The sequence below is a fragment of the Stegostoma tigrinum genome, chromosome 6 (genome assembly GCF_030684315.1).
Source record: "Stegostoma tigrinum isolate sSteTig4 chromosome 6, sSteTig4.hap1, whole genome shotgun sequence".
Taxonomy (NCBI): Eukaryota; Metazoa; Chordata; class Chondrichthyes; order Orectolobiformes; family Stegostomatidae; genus Stegostoma; species Stegostoma tigrinum.
The window spans coordinates 77933625-77960056 of record NC_081359.1 but is presented as its reverse complement, the minus strand read 5'-3'; the positions used below and the strand labels follow the sequence as shown (position 1 = coordinate 77960056).

Here is a 26432-nt window from a genome sequence, read left to right as displayed (position 1 = left end):
CGGCGGAGGCGGAGGAATTGGGAATAGGGGATGGAATTTTTGCAGGAGGGTGGGTGGGAGGAGGTGTATTCTAGGTAGCTGTGGGAGTCGGTGGGCTTGAAATGGACATCAGTTACAAGCTGGTTGCCTGAGATGGAGACTGAGAGGTCCAGGAAGGTGAGGGATGTGCTGGAGATGGCCCAGGTGAACTGAAGGTTGGGGTCGGCGCCGCCTCTTGCTCCCCAGAGGAGCTCGAACAGTTCATTCCGCCTAGCTGAACTCGTCCTCACACTCAACAACTTCTCTTTTGACTCCCCCCACTTCCTACAGACTAAGGGGGTGGCCATGGGCACCCGCATGGGCCCCAGCTATGCCTGCCTCTTTGTAGGTTACGTGGAACAGTCCCTCTTCCGCACCTACACAGGCCCCAAACCCCACCTCTTCCTCCGGTACATTGATGACTGTATCGGCGCCGCCTCTTGCTCCCCAGAGGAGCTCGAACAGTTCATCCACTTCACCAACACCTTCCACCCCAACCTTCAGTTCACCTGGGCCATCTCCAGCACATCCTCACCTTCCTGGACCTCTCAGTCTCCATCTCAGGCAACCAGCTTGTAACTGATGTCCATTTGAAGCCCACCGACTCCCACAGCTACCTAGAATACACCTCCTCCCACCCACCCTCCTGCAAAAATTCCATCCCCTATTCCCAATTCCTCCGCCTCCGCCGCATCTGCTCCCACGATAAGACATTCCACTCCCGCACATCCCAGATGTCCAAGTTCTTTAAGGACCGCAACTTTCCCCCCACGGTGATCGAGTACGCCCTTGACCGCGTCTCCCGCATTTCCCGCGACACAACCCTCACACCCCGCCCCCGCCACAACCGCCCCAAGAGGATCCCCCTCGTTCTCACACACCACCCTACCAACCTCCGGATACAACGCATTATCCTCCGAAACTTCCGCCATTTACAATCCGACCCCACCACCCAAGACATTTTTCCATCCCCTCCCCTGTCTGCTTTCCGGAGAGACCACTCTCTCCGTGACTCCCTTGTTCGCTCCACACTGCCCTCCAACCCCACCACACCCGGCACCTTCCCCTGCAACCGCAGGAAATGCTACACTTGCCCCCACACCTCCTCCCTCACCCCCATCCCAGGCCCCAAGATGACATTCCACATTAAGCAGAGGTTCACCTGCACATCTGCCAATGTGGTATACTGCATCCACTGTACCCGGTGCGGCTTCCTCTACATTGGGGAAACCAAGCGGAGGCTTGGGGACCGCTTTGCAGAACACCTCCGCTCAGTTCGCAACAAACAACTGCACCTCCCAGTCGCAAACCATTTCCACTCCCCCTCCCATTCTCTTGATGACATGTCCATCATAGGCCTCCTGCACTGCCACAATGATGCCACCCGAAGGTTGCAGGAACAGCAACTCATATTCCGCCTGGGAACCCTGCAGCCATATGGTATCAATGTGGACTTCACCAGTTTCAAAATCTCCCCTTCCCCTACTGCATCCCTAAACCAGCCCAGTTCATCCCCTCCCCCCACTGCACCACACAACCAGCCCAGCTCTTCCCCCCCACCCACTGCATCCCAAAACCAGTCCAACCTGTCTCTGCCTCCCTAACCGGTTCTTCCTCTCACCCATCCCTTCCTCCCACCCCCAGCCGCACCCCCAGCTACCTACTAACCTCATCCCACCTCCTTGACCTGTCCGTCTTCCCTGGACTGACCTATCCCCTCCCTACCTCCCCACCTACACCCTCTCCACCTATCTTCTTTGCTCTCCATCTTCGGTCCGCCTCCCCCTCTCTCCCTATTTATTCCAGTTCCCTCCCCCCATCCCCCTCTCTGATGAAGGGTCTAGGCCCGAAACGTCAGCTTTTGTGCTCCTGAGATGCTGCTTGGCCTGCTGTGTTCATCCAGCCTCACATTTTATTATCTTGGAATCTCCAGCATCTGCAGTTCCCATTATCTTTGGCAGTAAACTTACCTTGTTGATCAGTTTCCCATGCGAGACTTTGTCAAAAGCGTTACTGAAGTCCACATAGATTACACCCGCTGCACTGTCCTCATCCACTCATCTCGTGACCTCCTCAAAAAAAGTCAATTGAATCTGTCAGACATGATCACCCCAAGCAAAGCCATCTTTGCCTCTCCAAGTGAAGGTTAATTCTGTCCCTCAGAATTTTTTACAATCATTTCACCACCAGTGATGTTAGACTCACTGGCTTCACTGGTTTATCTGTACCACCCTGGGTACTGTATCATATTAGTTGTTGTCCAGCTGCCTGTGTCCAGAGCAGATATGAAATAATGCAGCCACTGTCTCTAATAATACCTCCAAGTGAGGCATCAGTGAATTGTGGTCATTTCCTTCTCTGCTTGGCTTGTAGCTGGCTGCCTCCTCCATTCCTAAGTAATCACTGACCACAGTAAGCACTGCCTTTTTTTCCTGTATGTTAGGTCAGCTTTGCTCAAGCCCCAGTTACTCCATTCTCTGCTGCTAATTGGGTGATGAACATGGCAACAGGCCATGTCATTGTTTTGAAAATTGCTTCTCCTGATGGGTGAAAATTAGAGCAGACCTGGAAATGGCCCCAGGATTAGGACTTTGACCAGAAAGGAAAATTGAACCCATTTGAATGCTAAAGCATAAAAGTGATCTAATTTTATATGCATACATCAAAACATAATTGGAATATAATGGCCAGTTTTTGCATCTCTCCTTTTATAAAGGCTAGGAGATCTTCCAATAGGGAGAGAAGAAATTAATTACAATCCTACCAGAGATGCAAATTTCAGTTATGAGGTAAATCTATAGAAACTGAAGAGTTTTTATTGGAACAAAATGTCTCATTTTTATCAGATTCATGATCAAAATTGAGTTTTAAGGAGCTAAATGCTATAGTATAAAGTGATTTCCAGTAGTCAGTAACTTGTGAAATGGGGACCAATGAATGTAATATAATTACCAATAAACGAAACCAACATTTACAATTTTGTTTTGCAGAAGGCCAGTAGATCAAGGGATGCCCCACCTGAGTCAGTGGCTGAAACAATGTCCAGGAATTTTGTGGGAGGTAAAAATGATGTGGCTGAGAAATTCTTGATTCTGTGATGACAGAATGTTACATCATTAAGAGAGGGAACCAAGATGAATGCCATTTGAACAAGAGGGATCTTTGGACAGATAAATTACCTTAGTAATTTAGAAATGGTTAATAATTGACACGTGTAAATTAGAACCAGTCATATGAGATTAAGGAATTAGGACAATACGGCAAGACAAGGGATAAAAACCTACATGGAGCAGAGAATGTATCTTGTCTCCTGTCTGTGTGTTATGAATATACAAATATGAAACAGGAGTAAACCACTCAGCCCTTCCAGCTTGCTCTGCCATTCAATAAGATCTGGCTGAGCTGATTTTAATTTCATAACCACGCAACCCTCTTTAAAAATAAGCGTGCACCCATTTAACATCAGCTATCACCCATAGTTCTAGAATCTCTCTCAAGAGGAAACATCTTTTCAATATGCACATGATCAGGTCTCTTCAGGACCTTGCACATTTCAATTAAGTCATCCCTTGACTTTTCTAAACTCTAGAAGGTACAAGTCAATTCACTCTTTCCAGATATTAGTCTAGTAAACCTTTTCTGAGTAGCTTCCAATGCATTAATATCCTTCTATAAGAATAGTGATCGGTACTGTACACTACTACAGATGCAATCTCGCCAATACCCTGTACAACTGAACTATAACCTCCCTACTCTTGCGTTTAATTCCTCTTGCAATAAACCATAATATTTTATGAGCTTACCTGATTTACTTGCTGTACCTACATGCTAACCGTCTGTGATTCATGAGGTAGGACACACAGCTCTCTGCACCTCAGAACTCTGCAACCCTTCATCATTTAGATAATTTTTTTCTTTAATTCTGCCAAAATGGACAAGTCATAAGTTCCCACATTGTACTCCATTTGCCAGATCTTTGCCCACTCATTTAGCCTATCTATATCCCTTTGTAAGCCGCTAATGTCCTCTGTCATCCTAATTTCGTACCTATCTTTGTCAGCAAATTTAGCCACTGTACCTTTGTCTCCCTTCGTCTAAACTATTTGCATAGGCTAAAGAATTGATGCCCCAGCATTAACCCTTCTAACACACCACTCATGTCATCCTGTGAGACTGTAAAACACCCATTTATTCTTGTACTCAGCTTTCTGTTAGCAAATCAATCTTCTGTCCAGCTGATATGTTACTTCCTATGCCATGAGCTTTTATTTACCACAAGTAACCTTGATTATGGCACCTTATCTGGAATCCTAAATGTAACATGTCCACTGGTTCCCCTTTATCTAGAGCGCAGGTTTCTTCGGAGAAGTCCAATAAATTAGTTGAACGTGATTTCCATTTGATGAAATCTAATTGGCTCCTCCTGAACATCTGAACTTGTCTAAGTTCCCTGTTATAAAATCTTTATTAATACCTTCTAACATTTTCCCTCTGACAGATGTTAAGCTAACTGCCCTGGAATTTCCTGCTTTCTGCCTTCACCCCTTTTTGAAGAAAGGTGTTGCATTACTTTTTTTCCAACCCAAATGACACTTCCCTACCTAATGAGTTTTAGAAAATTAAAACAACTGAACAACTATCTCAGAACTACTTTTAAGACCCATGGATGAAATCTATCATGCCCAAGGGATTTGTCCACTCGCAGTTCCAACAGTTTACTTCGTACTGCTTGCCTGGTAATTGCGATTTGTTTTTTTTCTTCCCCGCCCCCCCCCACCCCTCTTTCTGAAGTTCCTCCCTCCCTTTTCAGTTCTTGATTTATAGCTATTTCTGGGATGCTATTTTTATCCTCCACAGTAAAGACTGATGCAATATATTTGTTCAGTTCATCAGCCAACTCTTTATCTCCAGTGTTAATTTCTCAGGCTATTTCTGGAGGACTAACACTTAGTTTGTTAATTGTCTCTCATTTTTAATATCTGATTTCTTTTTTATATTTACAGAAAATTTTCTCTTGTACTTAAATATTTTCCTCCTTATTAATCTTTTAATAGTTATTTTCTTTTAAATATTCTGTCCAATCTTATGGTGTGCCACCTATCCTTGCAGAATTATATTTCTTTTCTTTGAGTTTGATACTATCTTTTCTTTGTTAACTGACGGTGGATCCATCCTTTAGAATTTTTTTTAATTTGTTGTAATGTCTGCTCTGTGCTTTCTGGAATATCCCTTTAATTGTTTGCCACAGCATCTCTGACCTTGATAAACAGTTCACTTTTGCTACCTCTCCTTTCTTACGCTTGTTTAAATTTGACATTGTAGTCTTGGATCTGAACTTCTCTCTTTTAAAATTTATGTAAAATACAATCGTATTGTAGTCACTGCTACATAAGGATGCTTTTGCTGTGAGGTCAGTAGTTAATCCTATTTCATTGGTCAAAACTGGGTCTAGTATGTCCAACCCTCCCTCTCATCCCAGCCTCCTTGACCTGTCTGTCTTCTCTCCCACCTCCCACCTGACCAGTCCCCTCAGCCTGCCTGCACTCACCTAACACCATCTCACCTTCTGTCCCTGTCCCCAGCGCCACCCCTGCTCTATTTATTTCAGAGCTCCCTTCCCTCTCCCCTATTTCTGAAGAAGAGAAACGTCAGCTTTCCTGCACCTCTGATGTTGCCTGGCTTGCTGTGTACCTCCAGCTCCACACTGTGTTATCTCTGACTCCAGCGTTGGCAGTTCTTACTGTCTCCTAGTATAGCCTGCTGTCTGGTTGGTGCCAAAACACACTGATCTAAGAAATTGTTTTGAAAACATTCAGTGAATTCCTACTGTAGACTTTTGGTTCCAATCTGATTATTTTCCGGTCACACAGCAGAATGGTGGAAGTGTCAGTTAAGTGTCTTTCCCTCTGGAAAGACCACAGTGGATCTGTCTCCCACTGCAACTCTCTCGTAATCTCTTTGGTCCTGAACTGACACTTCCGCCATCTGCAATCCTATCCCACCACCAAAGACATTTTTCACTCCCCACCCTTACCTGCTTTCCGGAGGGACCACGCTCTCCGTGACCCCCTTGTCCTGTCCACACTCCCCTCTAGTCCGTCCACACTCCCTTCTAGTCCAACCACACCCAGCACTTTTCCCTGCAACCACACTGAGTGCTACACCTGCCCCTACATCTACCTCCACACCCCCATCCCAGGCCCCAAGACTTTCCACATCAAGCAGATATTCACCTGTCAATCTGCTAATGTGGTATACTGTATCCACTGTTCCTGTTGTGGCCACCTCTACATCAGGGAAACCAAGCAGAATCTTGGGGACCGCTTTGCGGAACACCTACGCTCGGTTCGCAATAAACAACTACACCTCCCAGTCGCGAACCATTTCAACTCTCCCTCCCATTCCTCAGACGGCATGTCCATCCTGGGCCTCCTGCAATGCCACCTGAAGGTTGCAGGAACAGCACCTCATATTCTGCTTGGGAACCCTGCAGCCCAATGGCATCAATGCGGACTTCACAAGCTTCACAATCTCCCCTGCCCCTACTGCATCCCAAAACCAGCCCAGCTGGTCCCTGCCTCCCTAACCTGTCCTTCCTCCCACCTACTAGCCTCATTCCGCCTCTTGACCTGTCCATCCACCCTGGACTGACCTATCCCCTCCCTAACTCCCCACCTGCACTCACCTTTACTGGCTCCACCCCTGCCTCTTTGACCTATCTGTCTCCTCTCCACCTGTCTTCTCCTCTACCCATCTTCTATCTGCCTCCCCCTCTCTCCCTATTTATTCCAGAATCCCCTTCCCCTCCCCCATTTCTGAGGAAGGGTCGAGACCCGAAACGTCAGCTTTCCTGCTCCTCTGCTGCTTGGCCTGCTGTGTTCATCCTGCTCTACACCTTATCTCAGATTCTCCAGCATCTGCAGTTCCTACTATCTCTCCCATAAGTGACCTCTTGACTTTATCATTCCTCATCTCTACCTCGACTGTTTCTGTCTCCTGCTTTCCTGAATTAAGGTCATTCCCCTCAGTTGTGCTCATTTCATCATTAATTAACAGTCACACCTCTGCCCTCTCCTAGCTTTCTGCCCTTCTTGAATGTCACATATCCTTTTATGTAGCAGTTCCAAATTAGGTCATCCTGCAGCCACATCCCAGTTACGACCATGAGATTGTACTTTTTCATTGTAAATAAAGGCAAAGGCCCGGACCAAGATGAAGCAACTTAGAATTAAACAAGAAAACATGTTAGACTTTAAGTTTTTATTTATTCATTTGTGGAATGTGGGCATCGCTGGCTGGCCAGTGTTTCTTGTCCATCCCTAGTTGCCCTTGAGAAGGTGGTGGTGAGCTGCCTCCTTGAACTGCTGCAGTCTTCCTGCTATGGGTTGATCCACAATGCTATTAGAGAGGGAATTCCAGGATTTTGACCCAGCGACAGTGAAGGAATGGCAATATATTTCCAAGTCAGGATAGTGAATGACTTGGAGGACAATCTGATGGTGGTGGTGTTCCCAGATGTCTGATGTCCTTGTCCTTGTCCTTCTAGATGAAAGTAGTCGTGGGTTTGGAAGGTTCTGTGTGAGGATCTTTGGTGAATTTCTGCACTGCATCTTGTAGATAGTACGCACAGCTGCTACTGAGCGTTGGTGGTGGAATGAGTGAATGCTTGTAGATGTAGTGCCAATCAAGCGGGCTGCTCTGTCCTGGATGGTGTCAAGCTTCTTGAGTTGTGTGGGGTCTGCACTGAACCAGCGATTGGAAAGTATTCCATCACACTCCTGACTTGTGTCTTGTAGATGGTGGACAGGCTTTGAGGAGTCAGGAGGTGAGTTACTGTCTGCAGTATTCCCAGCTTCTGGCCTGCTCTTGTAGCCACTGTGTTAATGTGCTGAGTCCAGTTGAGTTCCTGGCCTGTGGTAATGCCCAAGATGTTAGTGGGAGATTCAGTGATGGTAAAACCGTTGAATGACCAGGGACAGGGATTACATTCTCTGTTATTGGTGATGGGCATAGCCTGGCATTTATGTGGCACGAATTTCACTTGTTAGCCTAAGTCTTTTTGATTGTATGGTACAAATGGCTGCTTCTAACCCAACTCAGGTTAGCTTCTTCTGAAACACTGCCACCTGCAGTTAATATCAATGTATTTCTGTTCTGATTTTGTGGTCATAATATTTGGTCACTCTGGTCATCTGTGGTACTTGAATGTAACATTTGGAAGGAAATGCAGAGAATAGTGGGAGGATTCTAGATAATGAGGAACTGGAGGCAGAGAAATCGGCAATAGTGTCATGATTGACAGTAATAGAAATGCTAAATGCGTAATTTATGGTAGGCTTTTAAAGGAAAAAGTAAGGAAGAAAGGATGATCGCAAATTTTGGAAAGTAACTCAAGCTGCTGACAGCACTTGTGAATTTACTCCCTTTTGGGAAATAAGCATTGCTTCATTTTAAACAACATATTGTTTTGAACGGTGTGAGTGTTGAATGAAATGTACGCAGCTGGTTGCATAACCCCCAAAGTAGAAAAAATTTTTCACTGAAAGCTACTTACAGAATAGTTTGCATGGAAAGTAGTGGAAAACGGATTAGTGTCTACAAGATCAACAACTTATATTTGCACTTTACATTTATAACCCAGACATTGCAGGAGCACTATTAAGCAGAATTTGTAACCAGGAGATCCATGAGGGCAGGTGATTAAAGTTTGAGCATTGAGGCAGGGTTTATGGAGCCCCTTAAAGGAATAGACAGAAGGCGTAGAGAGGGGAATTCCAGATCCAAGGACCGGGCAGATAAAGTCATGGATATTGTCAGAGAGAAAATTGGAATTATTCACGAGTCTAAAGTTGGACTCCTGACATCTCAGAAGGTTGGAGAAAGTTACAGCATAAGGTGTGGACAAAGACCTGGAGAAGGTTGAAAATAAGCTTGAATATTTCAAATTTGACGTATTGCCAGACTACTTCGGAAGCCATTGGGCTCAGTGAACACAGGTAATGGATGAATGAAACTCTGTGATGTGAGCTCGAATATAAATGGAGTAGAAGATGGGAGGTCAGCCAGGAGATCCTGCTAATTGTCTGATAGAGGTAACGAAGACATTGATGAAGCATGCTGTATTTGAAAATGAAATTAATGAAAGACAGAATGTATAAATTCAACAATTTTATTAGATTTGTCCTAGCTATATAGTCTGAATATTTGTTCACTGTTGGGTTTGCCAGATGTTTTAACAATATTTATCATTTGATTATAACCAAACATCAGAAGTCGCTGGAAAAGCTTAGCGAGTCTGGCAGCATCTGTGGTGGTGGGGGGGGGGGTGGGGGGAGCGCAATCAGAGTTCATGTTTTGGGTCCACTGACCCTTCCTCAGAGTTGTCAATGAACAGATTGAGGTAAAGACAGCGGAAGCAGAGTTTGATGTCATGTCTTGTCTGAAATTTGTTAAGGTGGGGTCGCAGAGGGATAAAACTGTGAAAGCGGAAGGTTAGGAGGGATGGTGAATACCTGACAGGGGGGGATTGGGGGTGCGGGGATAGAGTCATCGAGAAGGGGAAGTGAGAAAGGTGAGAAAGGTTCCAGAGGGCCACGGGTATCTGAGTTGATGCATCGTGTGGGCCTTGATACCTGAAGTGTAAAGAAAATGTTTCTTGTTAGTATGACGGAATGAGACGCAGGATGAAGTGGAACTGCAGAGCATTGCAGCCCTGAGCCAGAGTGATGTGATGTGATGTTGGAGAGAGAGGGAGGTTGGAAGTGTGTGTGTGTGAGACTCTGCTTGGCACTGAATATGGATCTCAGGATGCAGCAAGAGCAGCCGTCCATGGACTGTTAATCACAGGAGATACCTGTGATCCTGAGAGGACTCAAAAGTTGGAATCCACGCGGTGAGAGTCTGAGCTAGACGCAATCACTGAGGAATGTGATACGGCTGTGGAAATGAGTTCTAGCAAATACCTGGTCAAACACCAGGAGTGACGGTAAAATTAATGTCGGTGGACAAGAAAAAAAATTGGAATGGAAATCCCGTTGGAGAGAGGAGCAGAACTTTTTCAAGATGGGCATGCCTAGAAGAGATGTGGCAGTGAATTAAATACTAAATAAAAATCGAGAGAACTGCAGATGCTGTAAATTAGGAATGTAAAGAGAAGTTGCTAGAAAATCTCAGCAGGCCTGGCAGCATCTGTGAAGAAAAATCAGTGTTAACGTTTTGGACCCTTCCTCAGAACTCCGAACACTTAACATTTGATTAGTTTGATTATTCATTTCAAATCTTTCCAAGACTGAGTTTGGTGTTTATGCATTGTCCTTGCATGCTCCTAGTAGCTCCAGCACACACTTAGGTCTTGGGAAAGTCTTGTGCAGTAATTTTTTTAAAAGAAAAGGCTAACAAGGAAGTGTACTTGTTAGCAATTTGTTGGATGAACATGAGCAGTACAGTAGGAACCTAAAGATTCTACTCTGAATTAATACTCAGTGAATGGCAGGGCACCAGAAAGCTGAGGAACAGAGAGATAGAGATAGATAGCATGGAAACAGACCCTTGGTTCCAACTCATCCATGCTGACAAGGTATCCTAAATTAATCTAATCCTATTTGCCAGCATTTGGCCCCCTATTCGTCTAAACCCTTTGTTTTCATTCATTTACCTACTAGGTGCCTTTTAAATGTTGTAATTGTACCAGCCTCTACCTCCTGGCACCTTATTCCCATGCACACTCCACCCTCTGCGTGAAAATGTTGCCCTTTGGGTCTCTCTCAAATCTTTCCACTCTCACCTTTTAAGCCTGTGCCTTCTAATTTTGGACACCTGTACACTGGAATGAAGACCTTGTCTATTTATCCTGTCCATGCCCCTCATGATTTTATAAAATTCTATACTGTCACCTGTCAGCGTCTGATGCTCCAGGGAAAATAGCCCCCAATCTATTCAGCCTCTCCCTGTAGTTCAACCCTGGCAACATCTTTTAAGTCTTTTCCGAACCCTTTCAAGTATCACAACATCTTGCCTATTGGCAAGGAGACCAGAATTGAACAAAGAATTCCGAAAGTGGTCTAACCGTGTCCTTTACAGCTGCAACATGACCACCCAACTCCTATATTCAATATACTGACCAATAAAGACAAGGATAGAAAACATCTTTACTGTCCTGTCTATCTGCAACTCCGTCTTCAAGGAGCTATGAACCTGCACCCCAAGGTCTCTTCGTTTAGCAACACTTCCCAAGAGCTTTATCATTAAATGTACAAGTCCTGCCCAGATTTGCCTTTCCAAAATGCAGTACCTCCCATTTATCTAACTTAAACTCCGTCTGCCACTTCTCGGGGTGTTTGTCTATAAATTTCTGAAGGTGTCAGGGCAGGTTAATAAGGTTGTTTAAGAAGGCAGATGAGACACTTGCCTTTCAGTTGAGTTATAGATTAGAGGAGCAGTGAGATTAAGTTGGAGCTGTATAGGTCTTTCATTAGGCCATAGATGGAGTACTGTGTATGGTTCTGGCCATCGCATTGTAGGAAAGATATGATTGAATTGGAGGGGGTGCAGAGGAGATTCACAAGATTGGTGCCTGGAATGGATTATCTTTGCTATGAAGAGGGGTTGGATAAGCTGAGGCAATTTTTTTTTGAAGCAGGAAAGCTCAAAGGGGTACCTGATGGAGGCTTATAAGATTGAGTGCCATGGACGTTGTAATGGGGACTCTCCTGTCAGGGGCATAGATAGGAGTTTCCATGACTGTGAATCCTGGATAGTATGTTGCCTTCCTTGTGCCAGGGTCAAGAAGGCCATAAAATGATTGAAGCAGATTGTCAAAGGAGAGAGAGAGAGAGAAGCCAGAAGTTGTACACATTGGTAAGAATGACATAATTAAGGAAAGGGTTAAGGCTTTGCAGCATGAATATAGGAGAAGTATGAGGTTAGATGGAAGGATGAAAAACATAACAGGAGTAGTAATCTCTGATTTACTCCCTTTGCCATGTCCTAATGAGACTAGGAATATAAAGGTAAGGGAAAATAAATCAATGGCTGACGAGATGATGCACTGTGCAAGGATTAGGATTTTTGGATCATTGTCACCTCTTGGGGCACCATGGTGGCTTAGTGGTTAGCACTGTTGCCTCACAGCACCAGGGACCCGGGTCCAATTCTAGCCTTGGGCGACTGTTTGTCTGATGTTTGCGTATTCTCCCCGTATCTGTGTGAGTTTCCTCTGGCTGCTCCGGTTTCCTCCCATAGTCCAAAGATGTGCACGCTAGGTGGATTGGGCAATTTAGATACTGGTCATGCTGGGGTGGGAAATGCAGGGATAGGCTAGGGGGTGGGTCTGAGTGGGATGCTGTTTGGAGGGTTGGTGTGGACTTGATGGGCCGAATGGCCTGCTCTCCCACTGTAGGGATTCTATGAACCTCTGGGGCTCAAAAAACCTGTTAAAAAGGGATGGGTTTTCCCTTTAGTGGAAAGGGACCAATATCTTGTGGGAGAGTCACTATTTCTATTTTGGGAGCCTGTGAACTAGTAGGGAGGGGTGTGTATGGGGGTTCCTAAGTAGCAGGAAAAATGGGGCAAGGCAGGTGAAATGGTTCTGAATCAAAAAAGAGCAAGCTTATTCGAAAAGGCAGACAATAGCAAGTCAGAGGACGAAATTACTCTGAAGAGTTAAACTATTTATTTCAATGCAAAGTATCTTACTGGTAAGGCTGATGAATGCAGTCTAGGATGAGATGACTATTACAGAAACCTGGCTGCGGGAAGTACAGGACTGGCAGCTCGATGTTCCAGCTTTTCGATCTTACAGGAAGGGTAGAAAGGGAGGCAAAAGAGGAGGGGGCATAGCATTTTTTGATGAAGGAACGTGTTACAGTAGTTGGGATATATCTGAGGGATTATCCAGTGAAGCTTCATAGGTAGAACGTGTTCAGGTCCATAATTCTTTGAAATTTGTGTCACATGAAATCAGGTTGGTTAAGAAGGCATTTGACACACTTGCCTTTGTTACTCAGACTTTTTTAATGTAGGAGTTGGGATGTCATGTTGAAGTTGTGCGGATGTTGTGAGGCCACTTCTAGAGTACTGTGTACAGTTCTGGCTTCAGTTCTATCGGACAGATAATATTCAGAGAATTCAGAGAGGTTTTACCAGGATGTTGCTGGGAAGGGTTTGAGGTATAAAGATAGGTAGGATAGGCTAGGACTTTTTTCATTGGAGCATAGGAGTTCAAAATTAGGGGGTATGTTTTTAAGGTAAACGGAGAAAGAATTAAAAAGGCCACGAGGGGCAGCGTTTTTACAGTGGTTCATATGTGGAATCAAATGCCAAAAGAAGTGGTGGATACAAGTACAGTTACAACATTTAAAAGACATTTGGATAAGTACATGAATAGAAAAAGTGTGGAAGGATATGGGCCGCACACAGGCAGGTGGGATTAGTTTGGTTTGGGAACATGTTCGGTGTGGACTTGTTGGATTCCAGGATGTTTGACTCTACGGCTGTATGGACAGGGTGGATAGAAAGCAGCTGTTCCCTTTTGTTGACAAGTCACTAACAGAGCAGCATATTTTTAGGGTGAAAGGCCAGGAGCTTTAGAGGGGACTTGGAACATTTTTTTCACCCAGTGGGTGGTAGGGGTCTGGCGAACACTGCATTGGAGGATTGTTGAGGTGGGTAACCTTACAACCTTAAAAAGTAATTAAAATGTCATAATGTTCAAGGCTGTGGGGCGAATGCTAGAAAGTGGGATTAGTAGAGTTTAAATGTATTTGTGACAGTACAGATTGAATAAGTCAAATGGCTTTTTACTGTATGATGTTGTGAACCCTGGACTTCAGATACAAAAATGATACCAACAGGAGGGCTATGAATTGTGTTTAATTATTCAGCTTTGTATGTGAAAGGTAGTTTGTCCATTCATTTTCTTCAGTTTCACTGGCACTCATCTGCTGTAAGTAACAGTCGTTTAAAGTTTTAGAGGAGCAGGAAAGTAGATGTTTCCTGCTCCTCTGATGCTGTCTGAACTGCTGTGTTCCTCCAGTTCCAGACAGTATTGACTCTGACATCCAAAATCTGCAGATCTTGCTATCATTTAATGTTTTCCCCTCTTTTTTTCACTAGGGCATCAATGCCTCTGCTTTAGAAAAAGAAATTGGACCAGAACAGTTTCCAGTCAATGAACATTATTTTGGCTTAGTCAATGTAAGTGGAGAGTGACTTTTTAAAATATTCTTAAAAGACACTGAACTTTTAAAGAATTTTGTTGTGTATTTATGTATCTAGTGGTGAGGGTTAATGATGTTGGAATGAAGAGTTAACTATCAAACTGTGACAACATCTAGTATATTGAGGTGGTTTGAGATACAAAACAACTCCTTTTGCTTTTGACTAAATTTTTTTCAGAACAAAGGTATCAATGCAACTAATACACTTCTTACCTTATCCATCTTTGTTAGTTTGAGTAAAATAGCACTATTCACTTAATGCACTGTGTGTCTGTGTCTGTGTCTGTGTCTGTAAGAACTGATTTGAGTCTCAGATATCAAATACAACAGCCTCAGTAACTAGCTAAAAGATTCCCACCAACTGTTATGGGTGGGCGAATCAATACTATAGATAGAATCATAGAAAGGAACTATGACTGTGCCTTTTCTGGATTTTTTTTTAAAATCCCCAACATCACCGTTTGTTTATTTGTTAACAGAGTGCAATATGCTGGAGACGAGGAAAGGTGTAATTAGAAGGATAGAATCACATTGTCAATCTCTAAACTAATTAGTTCAATTGACAATTGTTGATAAATGGTAACACTGTAAGAAATAGGGACAGGAGCAGGCTGTTTGGCCCCTCAACCCTACTCTGCCATTCATGGTTCACTCAACCTTCCTCATATCCACTTCTCAGAATTTCCCCATAACCCTTGATGCCCCAACCAGTCAAGAATCTATCACACAAAGACACTGTCCCCACAGCTGTCTGTGGTAAGGAGTTCCGAAGACACAGAACCGTCTGAAAGTAAGATTTCCGCTCATGTCCATTTTAAATTGGTGCCTGTTTACTCTAAGGCAATATCCTCTGATCCTAGACTCGCCCATGAGAGAAAACACCCTCTTAGCATTTACCTTGTCAACCCTCTTAGGAATCCGGTGAGTTTCAATGAGATCACCTCTCGTTCTTTTAAACTCCAGTGAGTAAAGTCCCAACCTGTTTAGCCTTTCTTGATAACACGATCCCTCCATACCAGGGATCATTTTAAGTAGCAGTGGAAAAAGACATCATTGGCTCGTTACTGAAGTAATTGCATTGCGCTGTCATAGTAAAGTAGAAGTTAGTTGATTAATTTAAGATCATATTTTTCCTAAAATAGGCCACATTTATAATTTTTAATATTTCCCTGTAGAATTAATTTTAATTTGGTTAAAATCGAAAAACTGATGTTTGCGTAGATTGACCAGGAAATTCCTTCACATTGAGTGTAACTATGCTGAGTGAAGTTGTGCCATTTTGTTTAGGAGGGTAATTGCGTACAATTAATTTACATCAGTCTAATGCTGAAGCATGTGCAATTGTCTACAATTGCACATGCTGTCTCCAAGATCCAACTAATGAAATCCTCTGTCTCAATTTACGTGGCTCCATTCCCATGCGAATCATAATTTATGCGAGGTTCCTGACTTAATGTGAACCGTATGTTGGTATAGATTTCCATGCAAGTATTTGGGTACAGAGGGGCTTGAGGTCACATGACATCACTTATTTGCAATTCTTAAGTTTTATAGTAACTTTATCTGCATTTTTCATTTTTAAAAAATTGTACCGACTGAGTCCTGCACTATAATTGATTTTGGTGTATCTATTCAAAAAAAATAGTTATCGCCCAGTGTCTTAAAATTCTAAGATCATTCTGAAGCTTCTAGAATTGAAGAATCATTGGATTTATTTTTGCAAAATTACATGTAATTTTTAAAACAATATTTGTAAGATACACGTAACCTCTATAATGCTACTTGAGTTGGAAAATACAAATAAGGCTACAGGGTAACATTTTGGTTAACAATAAATGAAAGGAAATGTTAAAATTGGCATTACTTCAGAATGACTAGGAAGTTTTAACCATTTATTCTTAACTGTATGATGAGTTGAATTTTTCTGAACTGTTCAAGCTTTACTTATTTCAGTTTGTTCCTTCCTGTGCTATTAGTTTGGAAATACCTGCTACTGTAATTCAGTCCTTCAAGCACTTTATTTTTGCCGGCCATTTCGAGAAAAAGTTCTAGCCTACAAGAATCAGCCCAGGAGAAAGGAAAACTTGCTTACATGTTTGGCGGATCTCTTCCACAATATAGCTACACAAAAGAAGAAAGTTGGTGTAATACCTCCCAAAAAGTTTATAACAAGACTACGGAAAGAAAATGGTAAGTTTTGATTTTAATTTCAAGGGACGTAAGATGGTCTTAATAAGTGAACTGATGTCACGTATCTAATCACACAGAATGAAATGCTCATTTGGAGAGCTCATAGATATGATAGGCCACATGCTCCTCTTCTACGCTGTAAAAATTCTTTAGATTCTGTGATACAGTTCATCGGGCAAAACCTCCCTGATTTTAAATACTGACCCTCAAAGTTATTTACCGAATGAGTGCTGACAATTGATTAGTACAAGATAGGTAAATCGTCACAGCAAAAGGCAGCAATTTGAATGTTTCTGTTCTACAATAGTATCCTAGTCAGATTTTATTTTTATGACACAGTAATTGAAAATCGATCATAACAGATAGATAGTGTCATAGTATTGAATAGGAAAACATTTTGATTACCTTCGTATGAGTCTGGCATTAGGAGGTGCTGTAGAGGCAAGGCTGCTTAAAGAGGGAGTGGGGAGGAATACATTCTACAGGTGATCATATTTGCACAGGGTGGTGAGGAGCCATTCTCCAAATATCTTACAAGTTCGAGCAGATGGTTCTTGAGCATTCCTCACTCTGTTGCATATGGGAGGTCTCAAACTGAAGATGTTTTATTTGCTCTTAACAGAGAGAAGTGGTTGAATAAGTGGGTGGTTTCATGAAAACTTCAGATTACTTCACAGTGCATGTAAATTAACATAACCGATTTTTTTATTTTTGGACTGCCAAGGTGACTTGCAAAAGTGTGAAACCTTTCTTTTGAGCTGCTCAAATCTTGTGGGCATGAGAAAGGAGAAAAGCTCAAGGGGCTAGGGTTTGGGAACAGGCAGTGCAAGATGGGTACTTACAAGTGTATAACTTATAGATTAGAAATGATTGTGGGATAATGGGAATTGGGTGGGACGAGCGGAGAAGGATTAGGCATGAGCAAAATGCCATCCTTGATACTATCAACCCTGTTACTGGCTGTGGCCCCTGTATTGGTTCCAAAGACAGATTGCATTGCTTAACACAAGGATAAGGGTATTTAACAATGCCTGCCCCTTGCCAATAGGCTGCTGCTGCCTTTGGTCATATGTGACTGTGAAATGCATTAGTGAATGTGCATACTATGTAGGGAATGTGCCTGCTATGTTTGAAAAGCTGACTGTGTATACAAGCCATGTAGCTGTCAAGCGTGTGAGGGTAAGGTGGAGCTCTAAATGAAAGATGTGAGTCATGGTTGATAGACATTATTGGTAGATGAGTGAGTGGAAGTTGGTGAAGTGAGCATTGAAACACTAGCTTCATACAATTATAAGGATGTGGTATTTAAAGATATGTCACTGAATTTGACAATTTAATGTGAAACCATTCTTGGGGCAGTGCAGCGAGGTCCTTTTGAGCTATGTCGTTTGCATTGACCACTGTGACTTCTGTTTCAGTTACCTTCTCTGAGCTTGTTGTAACCTTTCTTCTCCAAAAACCAAGCATCTGAAATCTTTGGAATGTGCTTTCTTTTCTGTTGTTATATCTCAGTCCTCTCAGATCAGATTGGTTTGCTGCAAATGCTGGAATTGAAAGACAGAGTGCACCTCCGCTTTAAGACATGATACAAGCAATGGTTGTGTGGTTGATAGTGAAGAGGAAATCATGAGACAGCAGGAAGAATGTCTCAACAATTTGAACAGAAAAGAGGAAAATGGGATTCAATGCAAAGAACTATGAAATAAGTTGAGGGGATACACAAATTAGAGGCTGAGTATTGTGGAAAAACAAGGTACTTGCCCCTACATTCTTAGAGAAGTCAGGCCAGTGAGGTGGTTGAGAAAACACATGGCTTCCTTTGTTAGGCAAGGCATAAAATGTTAGAATAGGCAGGGTTTATGCTAGAACTGTAGACGACATTAGTTAACTACATCTAAACCTATTCCACACCATTCGCAGATCATCCTCTATTTTCATTCCTGGAACTGATAGGTGTCTTGGACATGTTTTCTACGTTTTGACTGCTACTAGGGTAAAATCACAATTAAGCATTTAAATTGAGAAAAATAAAACTCTGAATGCTGTAGATCTGAAACAAGGACAGAAAATACTGGAGAAAGTTAACAGATCTAGCAGCATCTGTGGAGAGGAAAGCAGAGTTAACATTTCAAGTTAAGTGGGATCACTGGAGACAAACATTAGTCCTATTTTTTCTTCTCATAATTGCTGCCAGACTTGCTGAGTTTCTCTGGCATTTTCCATTTCTTAATTTGAGTACTTGTTCAGTTAACAATATGTTGTAGCACTTATTTTACTCTATCAATACAGATAGCATTGTTCATTTCTCAACTGAATTTTTTTTCCAGAACTTTTTGATAATTACATGCAACAAGATGCTCATGAGTTTCTGAATTACCTGCTAAACACCATTGCTGATATCCTGCAGGAAGAGAAAAAGCAGGAAAAACAGAATGGACAGCTACATAATGGCTGTATCAGTGATGACAATGGCAATGGTAATGACGTACCAGAACCAACTTGGGTGCATGAAATGTTTCAAGGAACATTGACTAATGAAACCCGATGTCTCAACTGTGAAACTGTAAGTTTTTAGCATTTGTTAAACTTCATGAATTGAAAATTTATTAATGTTATTATCTGTAAGTCTTGTAATGATGAGTTTTCTCAAAACATGAGACAGTATAGGAAGATGTCAACAATATGTTATAACCAATTTGCTGGATAACAGTAACCTTTTATTTTCCATCCGTTTTCGTTGTCTGTGGTGGCTGGACCTGTAGTGAGTATCATTTTTGTGCTAATTCTAAAGCAGGACATCTATTTTAATCCGATTTCTCTGCTCTTTCCCCATATACTTTTTAATTTTTGAAATTTATTGGTAAATGTGCAGTTGTCTCAAATTGAGTGATCACTTGCAGATTTTCAGTTTTGCTTTAAAGTTCAACTGTGTTACCAATCATTAAACTATCCATTGCATTCCTGAAAAGAATGTTGCATATCAGGAAAACATGCTTTCAGAGTATAGTGTTACTGCTTCCTGCTGTTAGTAATTTTCAATTGCCCCTACTTCACAGGTGAGTAGCAAAGATGAAGACTTTTTGGACCTTTCTGTTGATGTGGAGCAGAACACTTCAATTACACATTGTTTGAGGTATGCTAAGTAAAATGTTAAAAAAAATTTAGTTTTTAAAAATCAATGTAGTGCAAAATTTGTAATGTTACATGTTAAGTAATTGGATCATGAGTTAAAGGTGTTCTTAAAATACGTAGTCAACTATCATCACTTTTTAAAAGTGAATTTGTTGGTAAGTGTTGGGGATTAATGTAAAGATGCTTTTTTTTGCACAGGGGCTTTAGTAATACAGAGACGCTGTGTAGTGAATATAAATATTACTGTGAAGTGTGCTGCAGTAAACAAGAAGCTCAGAAAAGGTAAGAATTTGTAATAACTGATGTGACAAAACATTTTTAATCGATTATATAATAGACACAATTACTATGAGAGTTGATTGTTAAGATTTCTGTCTGAAAAATGGTAGCTTGATATAGCAAGTCCCTTTTCTCAACAAGAAAGGAAGTATATCTAACTCCAAAATATACAGTATTTTGCAGTTTTGAGAGCTGAATTGTATGATGATTCTGCATATTCTTTTATACTTTTTATATTTATCATTGCCTGATTTTTACTAATTTGGAATAATATGAAAGTAAAGTTGGGAGCTTAGATGCCCTTTCTGAAATGGAGTAATTAACTCTGAAGGGAATTGTTTGTTGGATTTAATCATGGAGGAATGTTATTAAGCTCATTTTTAGGCTTTGTTGTGGATTGTTATCCTTGCATCTTTTCCTCAATGGAAAATAAACTTACCTACTTGGATGCTCTACTTGGATCTGTGTTATGTGTCCTCTGCTTGTGGAGCTCACACATTCTTCTTTATCTTTCTTGGTGAGACCAATGTCCTGTTTGATAGGGTCTTCAGACTAAACCACTTTGTTAGTTTTGCCTATTGGAAATAACCCCTGATTTTACAATCTGAGATCAGTCCTTGCCAGTGTTTATCTCAATGTGACCCCATGTCAAGGATTGAAAATTATTATGACCCCCTTGGTGAAAATTTGAGTGTGGAGCCGGCAAAGGAGCAGTTCATGGGGTTCTGGTGCGACTTTGGCAAGTCTTGTCTCATTCTCAAATCTGTAAAATGATGGTGAGGAATTGTGATTGCAAATGAATTGGTGCAGCAGGTGTTCATTCCGGTAATTCCTAATTTTTGGTTTCGTGCAATTGCCATGAAATAGTTTTACTCCGTTAAACCATGAAGGTTTGTTTCCAAGATAACACGGTTTGAAGCTAGATGAACACAGCAGGCCAAGCAGCATCAGAGGAGTAGGAAAATTTGACGTTTGGGTTGAGATCCTTCTTTAGAAATGGGGGAGGGGAAGGCGACTCTGAAATAAATAGAGAGACGGGGGAGGCGGATAGAAGATGGATAAAGGAGAAGATAGGGTGAGAGGAGACACACAGGTCAAAGAGGCGGAGTTAAAACCAGTGAAAGTGAACATAGGTGGGGAGTTAGGGAGGCGGACAGGTCAAGGAGGCGGGTTGAGGTTAGGGAATAGGAGAGGGGGGTGGGTCTTGAGGTGGGACGAATGGTTTGGGAAGCAGGGACTGGCTGGGCTGGTTTTGGGATGTGGTCAGGGGAGGGGAGATTTTGAAGCTTGTGAAGTCCACATTGATACTGTTGGACTGCAGGGCTCCCAAGCAAAATATGAGATGCTGTTCCTGCATCTTTCGGGTGGCAGGAGGCCCAGGATGGACGTGTCGTCCGAGGAGTAGGGGAATTGAAATGGTTCACGTCTGGGAGGTGTAGTTGTTTGTTGCGAACTGAGCATAGGTGTTCTGTAAAGCAGTCCCGAAGCCTCTGTTTGGTTTCCCTAATGTAGAGGAGGCCTCAACGGGAACAGTGGATACAGCATATCACATTGACAGATGTGCAGGTAAACATGTGTTTGTGTTTGAGAAGAGTCTTCTTGGGGCCTGGGATGGGGGTGAGGGGGGAGGTATAGGGGCAGGTATAGCACTTGCTTCGGTTGCAGGGAGAAGTGCCAGGGGAGTGTGGAGCGGACAAGGGAGTCAAGGAGAGAGTCTATCCAGAGAGCACACAAGGCTGGGGAGGGAAAAATGCCTTGGGTAGTGGGGTCAAATTGCAGATGGCAGAAATGTTGGAGGATGATGTGTTGGATTTGGAGGTTTGTGGGGTGGGTAGGTGAGGATGAGGGGTATTCTGATTTGGCCGCTATTGCGGATAGAGGGTGTGAGGGATGAGCTGCAGGAAACGTGGGAGATGCGGTCGAGGGCTTTCTCGATCACTGGAGGGGAAGTTGCGGCTCTTGAAAAAAGAGGATATCTGGGATGTTCGGGAGTGGAATGCCTCATCTCGGGAGCAGATGCAGCGGAGGCGAAGGAATTGGGAATAGAGGATGGCCTTTTTACAGGAAGGTGGCCGAGAGGAGGAATATTCTAGGTTGTTGTGGGAGTTGGTAGGCTTAAAATGGATATCTCTTTCAAGATGGATGCCAGAGATTGAGACAGAGGTCCACGAAGGAGAGAGAGGTGTCAGAGATGTTCCAGGTAAACTTATGGTTGGGGTGGAAGGTGTTAGTGAAGTGGATGAACTGTTTGAGTTCCTTGTGGGTACACGAGGCGGCACCAAAACAGTCATCAGTGTATAACGGAGGAAGAGATGGGCGATTGGGCCAGTGTAGCTTTGGAAGAGGGATTGTTCCATGTACCCTACAAAGAGGCAGACGTAGCTTGGGCCCTTGCGGGTACCCATGGCCACCCCCTTTGTCTGTAGGAAGTGGGAGGAATTAAAGGAGAGAAGTTGTTGAGGGTGAGGACGAGTTCGGATAAGCAGATGCGGGTGTCATTGGAAAGGGACTGTTCGGGTCTGCAGGACGAGAAGAAGCGGAGGGCCTTTAGGCCATCTGAATGGGAAATGGTGAGCTCAGGCAAAGACTACAGTATTATGCAAAACGAGTGGAAGAATCCAGAAATAATGTAGGTGTAATGTCCCCATTCCTGTAAAAAGGCTATCCCCTATTCTCAATTCCTCCGCCTCTGCCGCATCTGCTCCCGAGATGAGGCATTCCACTCCTGAACATCCCAGATGGCCCCTCTTTTTTCCAAGAACCACAACTTCCCCCTCCACAGTGATCGAAAATGCCCTCGACTGTGACTCCCGCATTTCCCGCAACTCATCCTCACACCCACTATCCGCAATAATAACCAAAACAGAATCCCCCTCGTCCTCACGTACCACCCCACCAGCCTCCAAATCCAATGCATCATCCTCCGACATTTCCGCCGTCCGCAATCTGTCCTCACTACCAAAGACATTTTTCCCTCCCCACCCTTGTGTGCTTTCCGGAGGGACCACTGTGTCCATGACGCCCTTGCCCGCTCCACACTCCACTTCCAGCCCCACCACACCCGGCACTTTTCCCTGCGACCGAAGCAAGTGCTACACCTGCCCCTATACCTCCCCCCTCACCCCCATCACGGGCGCTAGGAAGACTGTTCACATCGAACAGATGTTCACCTGCACATCTGTTAATGTGATATGCTATATCTGCTGTACCCTTTGTGGCCTCCTGTATGTCAGGGAAACCAAGCGGAGGCTTGGGGATTGCTTCGCAGAACACCTACGCTCAGTTTGCAACAAACAACTATGCCTCCCAGTCGCCAACCATTTCAACTCTCTTCCCCACGCCCACACCCTCCCTAGGACAACATTTCCATCCTGGGCCTCCTGCATTGCCACAATGATGCCACCCGAAAGATGCCGGAACAGCATCTCATATTCTGCTTGGGAATCCTGCAGCTGTAGGGTATCAATGTGGACTTCACAAGCTTCAAAATCTCCCGTCCCCCGACCACATCCCAAAACCAGCCCAGCTGGTCCCTCCATCCCTAACCATTCTTCCCGCCCCAACCCCATCTCCTACCCACTAAGGTCATCCCACTTCCTTGACCTGTCCATCCTCCCTGGACTGACTTATCCCCTCACTAACCCCCCACTTACGTTCGCCTTCACTGGCCTTAACCTCGCCTCTTTGACCTGTGTCTCTCCTCTCACCCTATCGCCTCCTTTTATCCATCATCTACCTGCCTCTTCCTGTTTCCCTATTTATTTCAGAACCACCTTCCCCTCCCCCATTTCTGAAGAAGGGCCTCAGCCTGAAATGTCAAACTTTCTTGCTCCTCTGATGCTTGGCCTGCTGTGTTCATCCAGCTTCACACTGTGTTATCTCAGATTCTCCAGCATCAGCAGTTCTTACTATCTCTGTAACAAAATTTGTTTCTGTATTGATTGTGTTGATCACTGCAGCCTATTTGGTCTTTGCCATCAGATATGGGTGATGAGGAATAGATACTCTGCAAACTGTGATAGACAGAGCTGCTATACTGTATTAAATATTCATTGCTTGCTTCATATGTCAAAATTTAAGCAATAGTTTTATCTGCAAGATTTTTCTAGAAACCCTGCAAGAGTAATAGTGGTTTATCAGGTGGCAATTTTAGTCATTTTGTGTTGCTTTAAAAGAGCTAGAATTATTACAGTAATTGCATTCATTTTGTACACATTCAGTTATTGAAAATGTATCGTGCAAAGTGAATTACTTCAGGAATCTAATTTTACAATGACTGAATTATCAGGAACAAGCTATACGTGAAATATAGTATTGACCCATAGACAGTTCAAAGGATATTGCAGACATCTGTATGGGTTACCATTTTGTTAATTTATCTTCACTGTGACATTAGCCATATAGAATTTATAAAAAATATTTGAGAGAAGCTTTTAAATTCTCACTCAATGTAGTTGTTACCAGTTTTCTTTTGATCATTTTTAGAATTGCCAAATCAATATCTGTTTATATCTGGTTAGATCTATTTCATAAGTTTAAAAATTGTAAGAGTATGAATTTAAATATCCACTTTTAGTCTCTTGTCAGCATAGAATTTGAGAGCTGCTGAAAAAGGCAAGCTTTTGTCCTGCATTCATCATTGCAATTTGTAAGAATACTAATTCAAGTTGAAAATCCATGATTATACTACTGGAGAGTAGAGGTATTGCATTGGATAGTGCATCAGTTGATGATTGACAGTTAACTGTCAGGGTTGGTTTAAATCTTAAACCAGATAGACTAATTCTGATTGGTAAGGACACTATCCTGCGAAATGACCCAGTGAATGGTTTTCATCTATTTGTTGAGTTGAACTTTTGAGTGTTGAGTTATACACTGTGTGTATATGTCCTTTCTCTCTGTTGAGAATGGAACCCTATATATTGATATATGTAGATTCCAGGACGCGCAAGTGAGCAATCACTCACTGTCCTCTCGTGCAGTATAAGAATTCAAGATTCTCCTTGAATCAGTATTTTTGTAATTTATCTTGATAAATGACCAACAAAATTTGACAAAATATTTTTTTAATAGTAATACTGTACTTTCGCTTTTCAGGACTCACCTGTGATTAAAAATTGACTGACTAAAAGCTCATTCTAAAACATTTTTAAGTTCTTCTGTGATCACACCTCTTTTAACTCCAGAGATCATGACATTGTCAACCTTCAGATGTATTTTGTTTTGAGTTATCTCGTCTGCCTTGAGTGTTCTTATATCATCTGAATTAGTTTCCCCTTCTAAGATGCACAGTAATACCTGTGTTTGGTTAAACATGTTAACAACTGAAATTGCTGGAAAAATTTAGTAGGTCTGGCAGCATCTGTGGAGAGAAAGCAGAGTCAATGTTTTGAGTTCCGTGACACTTCAGAACTGATAGCTCTATGCTAAATATGGGGTAGGGGGAGAAGGGTAGCACGGTGGCTCAGTGGTTAGCACTGTTGCCTCACAGCACCAGGGACCCCGGTTTGATTCCAGCCTCGGTTGACTGTCAGTGTGGAGTTTGCATCAGGTGCTCTGGTTTCCTCTCACAGTCCAAAGATGTGTAGGTTAGGTGGATTGGCCTTGCTAAATTGCACAGGGATGCCTAGATTAGGTGGGTTATAATAGTATGGGTCTGGGTGTGATGCTCCAAGGGTCATTGTGGACTTGTTGGGCCTAAGGCCTATTTCTACAGTGCAGGGATTCTGTGACTCTGAGTAAACAAAGCTGAACATGGAGCCCAGTTAGAGAGGGAAAACAGTTGGGCATGCAAAGGAATAGGTAAAGGTCAGTGTGGGAGAAACAGTAGCTGTGAATAGGAACCATTGTGACTGACAATGGGTTGTTTGTGTTGGCAGCCCAATTGATGGTGAAATTTGAATTCAGTTAAGATAAATCTGGAATTGCAACTCTAATGATTACCATGAATCATTTGGCAATTGTCAGAAAAGCCCATCTGGTTCAATAATGTCCTTCAGGGAAGGAAACTGCTGTCTTTACCTACAGATGACTCCAGAACCACAGCAATGTATTTGACTCTTTACTGTCCGATGGGCGATAAATACTCACATCCCATGAATACATTTTTTTTAAAGTTCTGTTTTTGTTCCTGATTTCCCAGCATCCACAGTTCTTTGCTTTTTTTCCTCTTTTTACGTTAACAATTGATCAAGTTTAGAAATATGGATTGATTGAAAAATTATTTCACCTTCAGTTTAGATGTAACATTACGCCCCATATCAACTGCCCTCCTCAGTACAGACGATTACTTAATTTCAAAGTTGGAAATTCTTTTAGCTAGTGACACTGAAGGAACAAAGCTGCTAAGGGCAGATGCTGCAAATTCAGTGATATTAGGAAGAGCACATTATTTTCTCTGAACTGGCTGTGACGTTCATTGGTTCTAGCAGAGGAAATGTGGTGCAGTGCTCCTCAGTTGCTTGCTTTTATTAATGCCCCTGAATAGCTGACAAGTTTTAGTAGTAGTAGTGCTTACCTGAAGATTTGCATCACTTCCCAGTCATGTGCCTATCAAGACATCACTTACATGTTGCTAATGTGTCTCTTCTCTGCCCA

General features: G+C 42.8%; 1 protein-coding gene across 2 annotated transcripts in view; it reads left to right on the top strand.

Moving 5' to 3' along the window:
- usp12a (ubiquitin specific peptidase 12a) overlaps positions 1-26432 on the top strand; it is a 58112-nt gene that overhangs the window by 15561 nt on the left and 16119 nt on the right. For both annotated transcript variants that reach the window (XM_048533332.1, XM_048533333.2), the window contains exons 2-6: positions 14131-14211; positions 16211-16424; positions 18752-18987; positions 19481-19557; positions 19755-19838. In XM_048533332.1, the coding sequence (XP_048389289.1) occupies positions 14131-14211; positions 16211-16424; positions 18752-18987; positions 19481-19557; positions 19755-19838 (692 nt within the window). The remainder of the gene's footprint in view (positions 1-14130; positions 14212-16210; positions 16425-18751; positions 18988-19480; positions 19558-19754; positions 19839-26432) is intronic.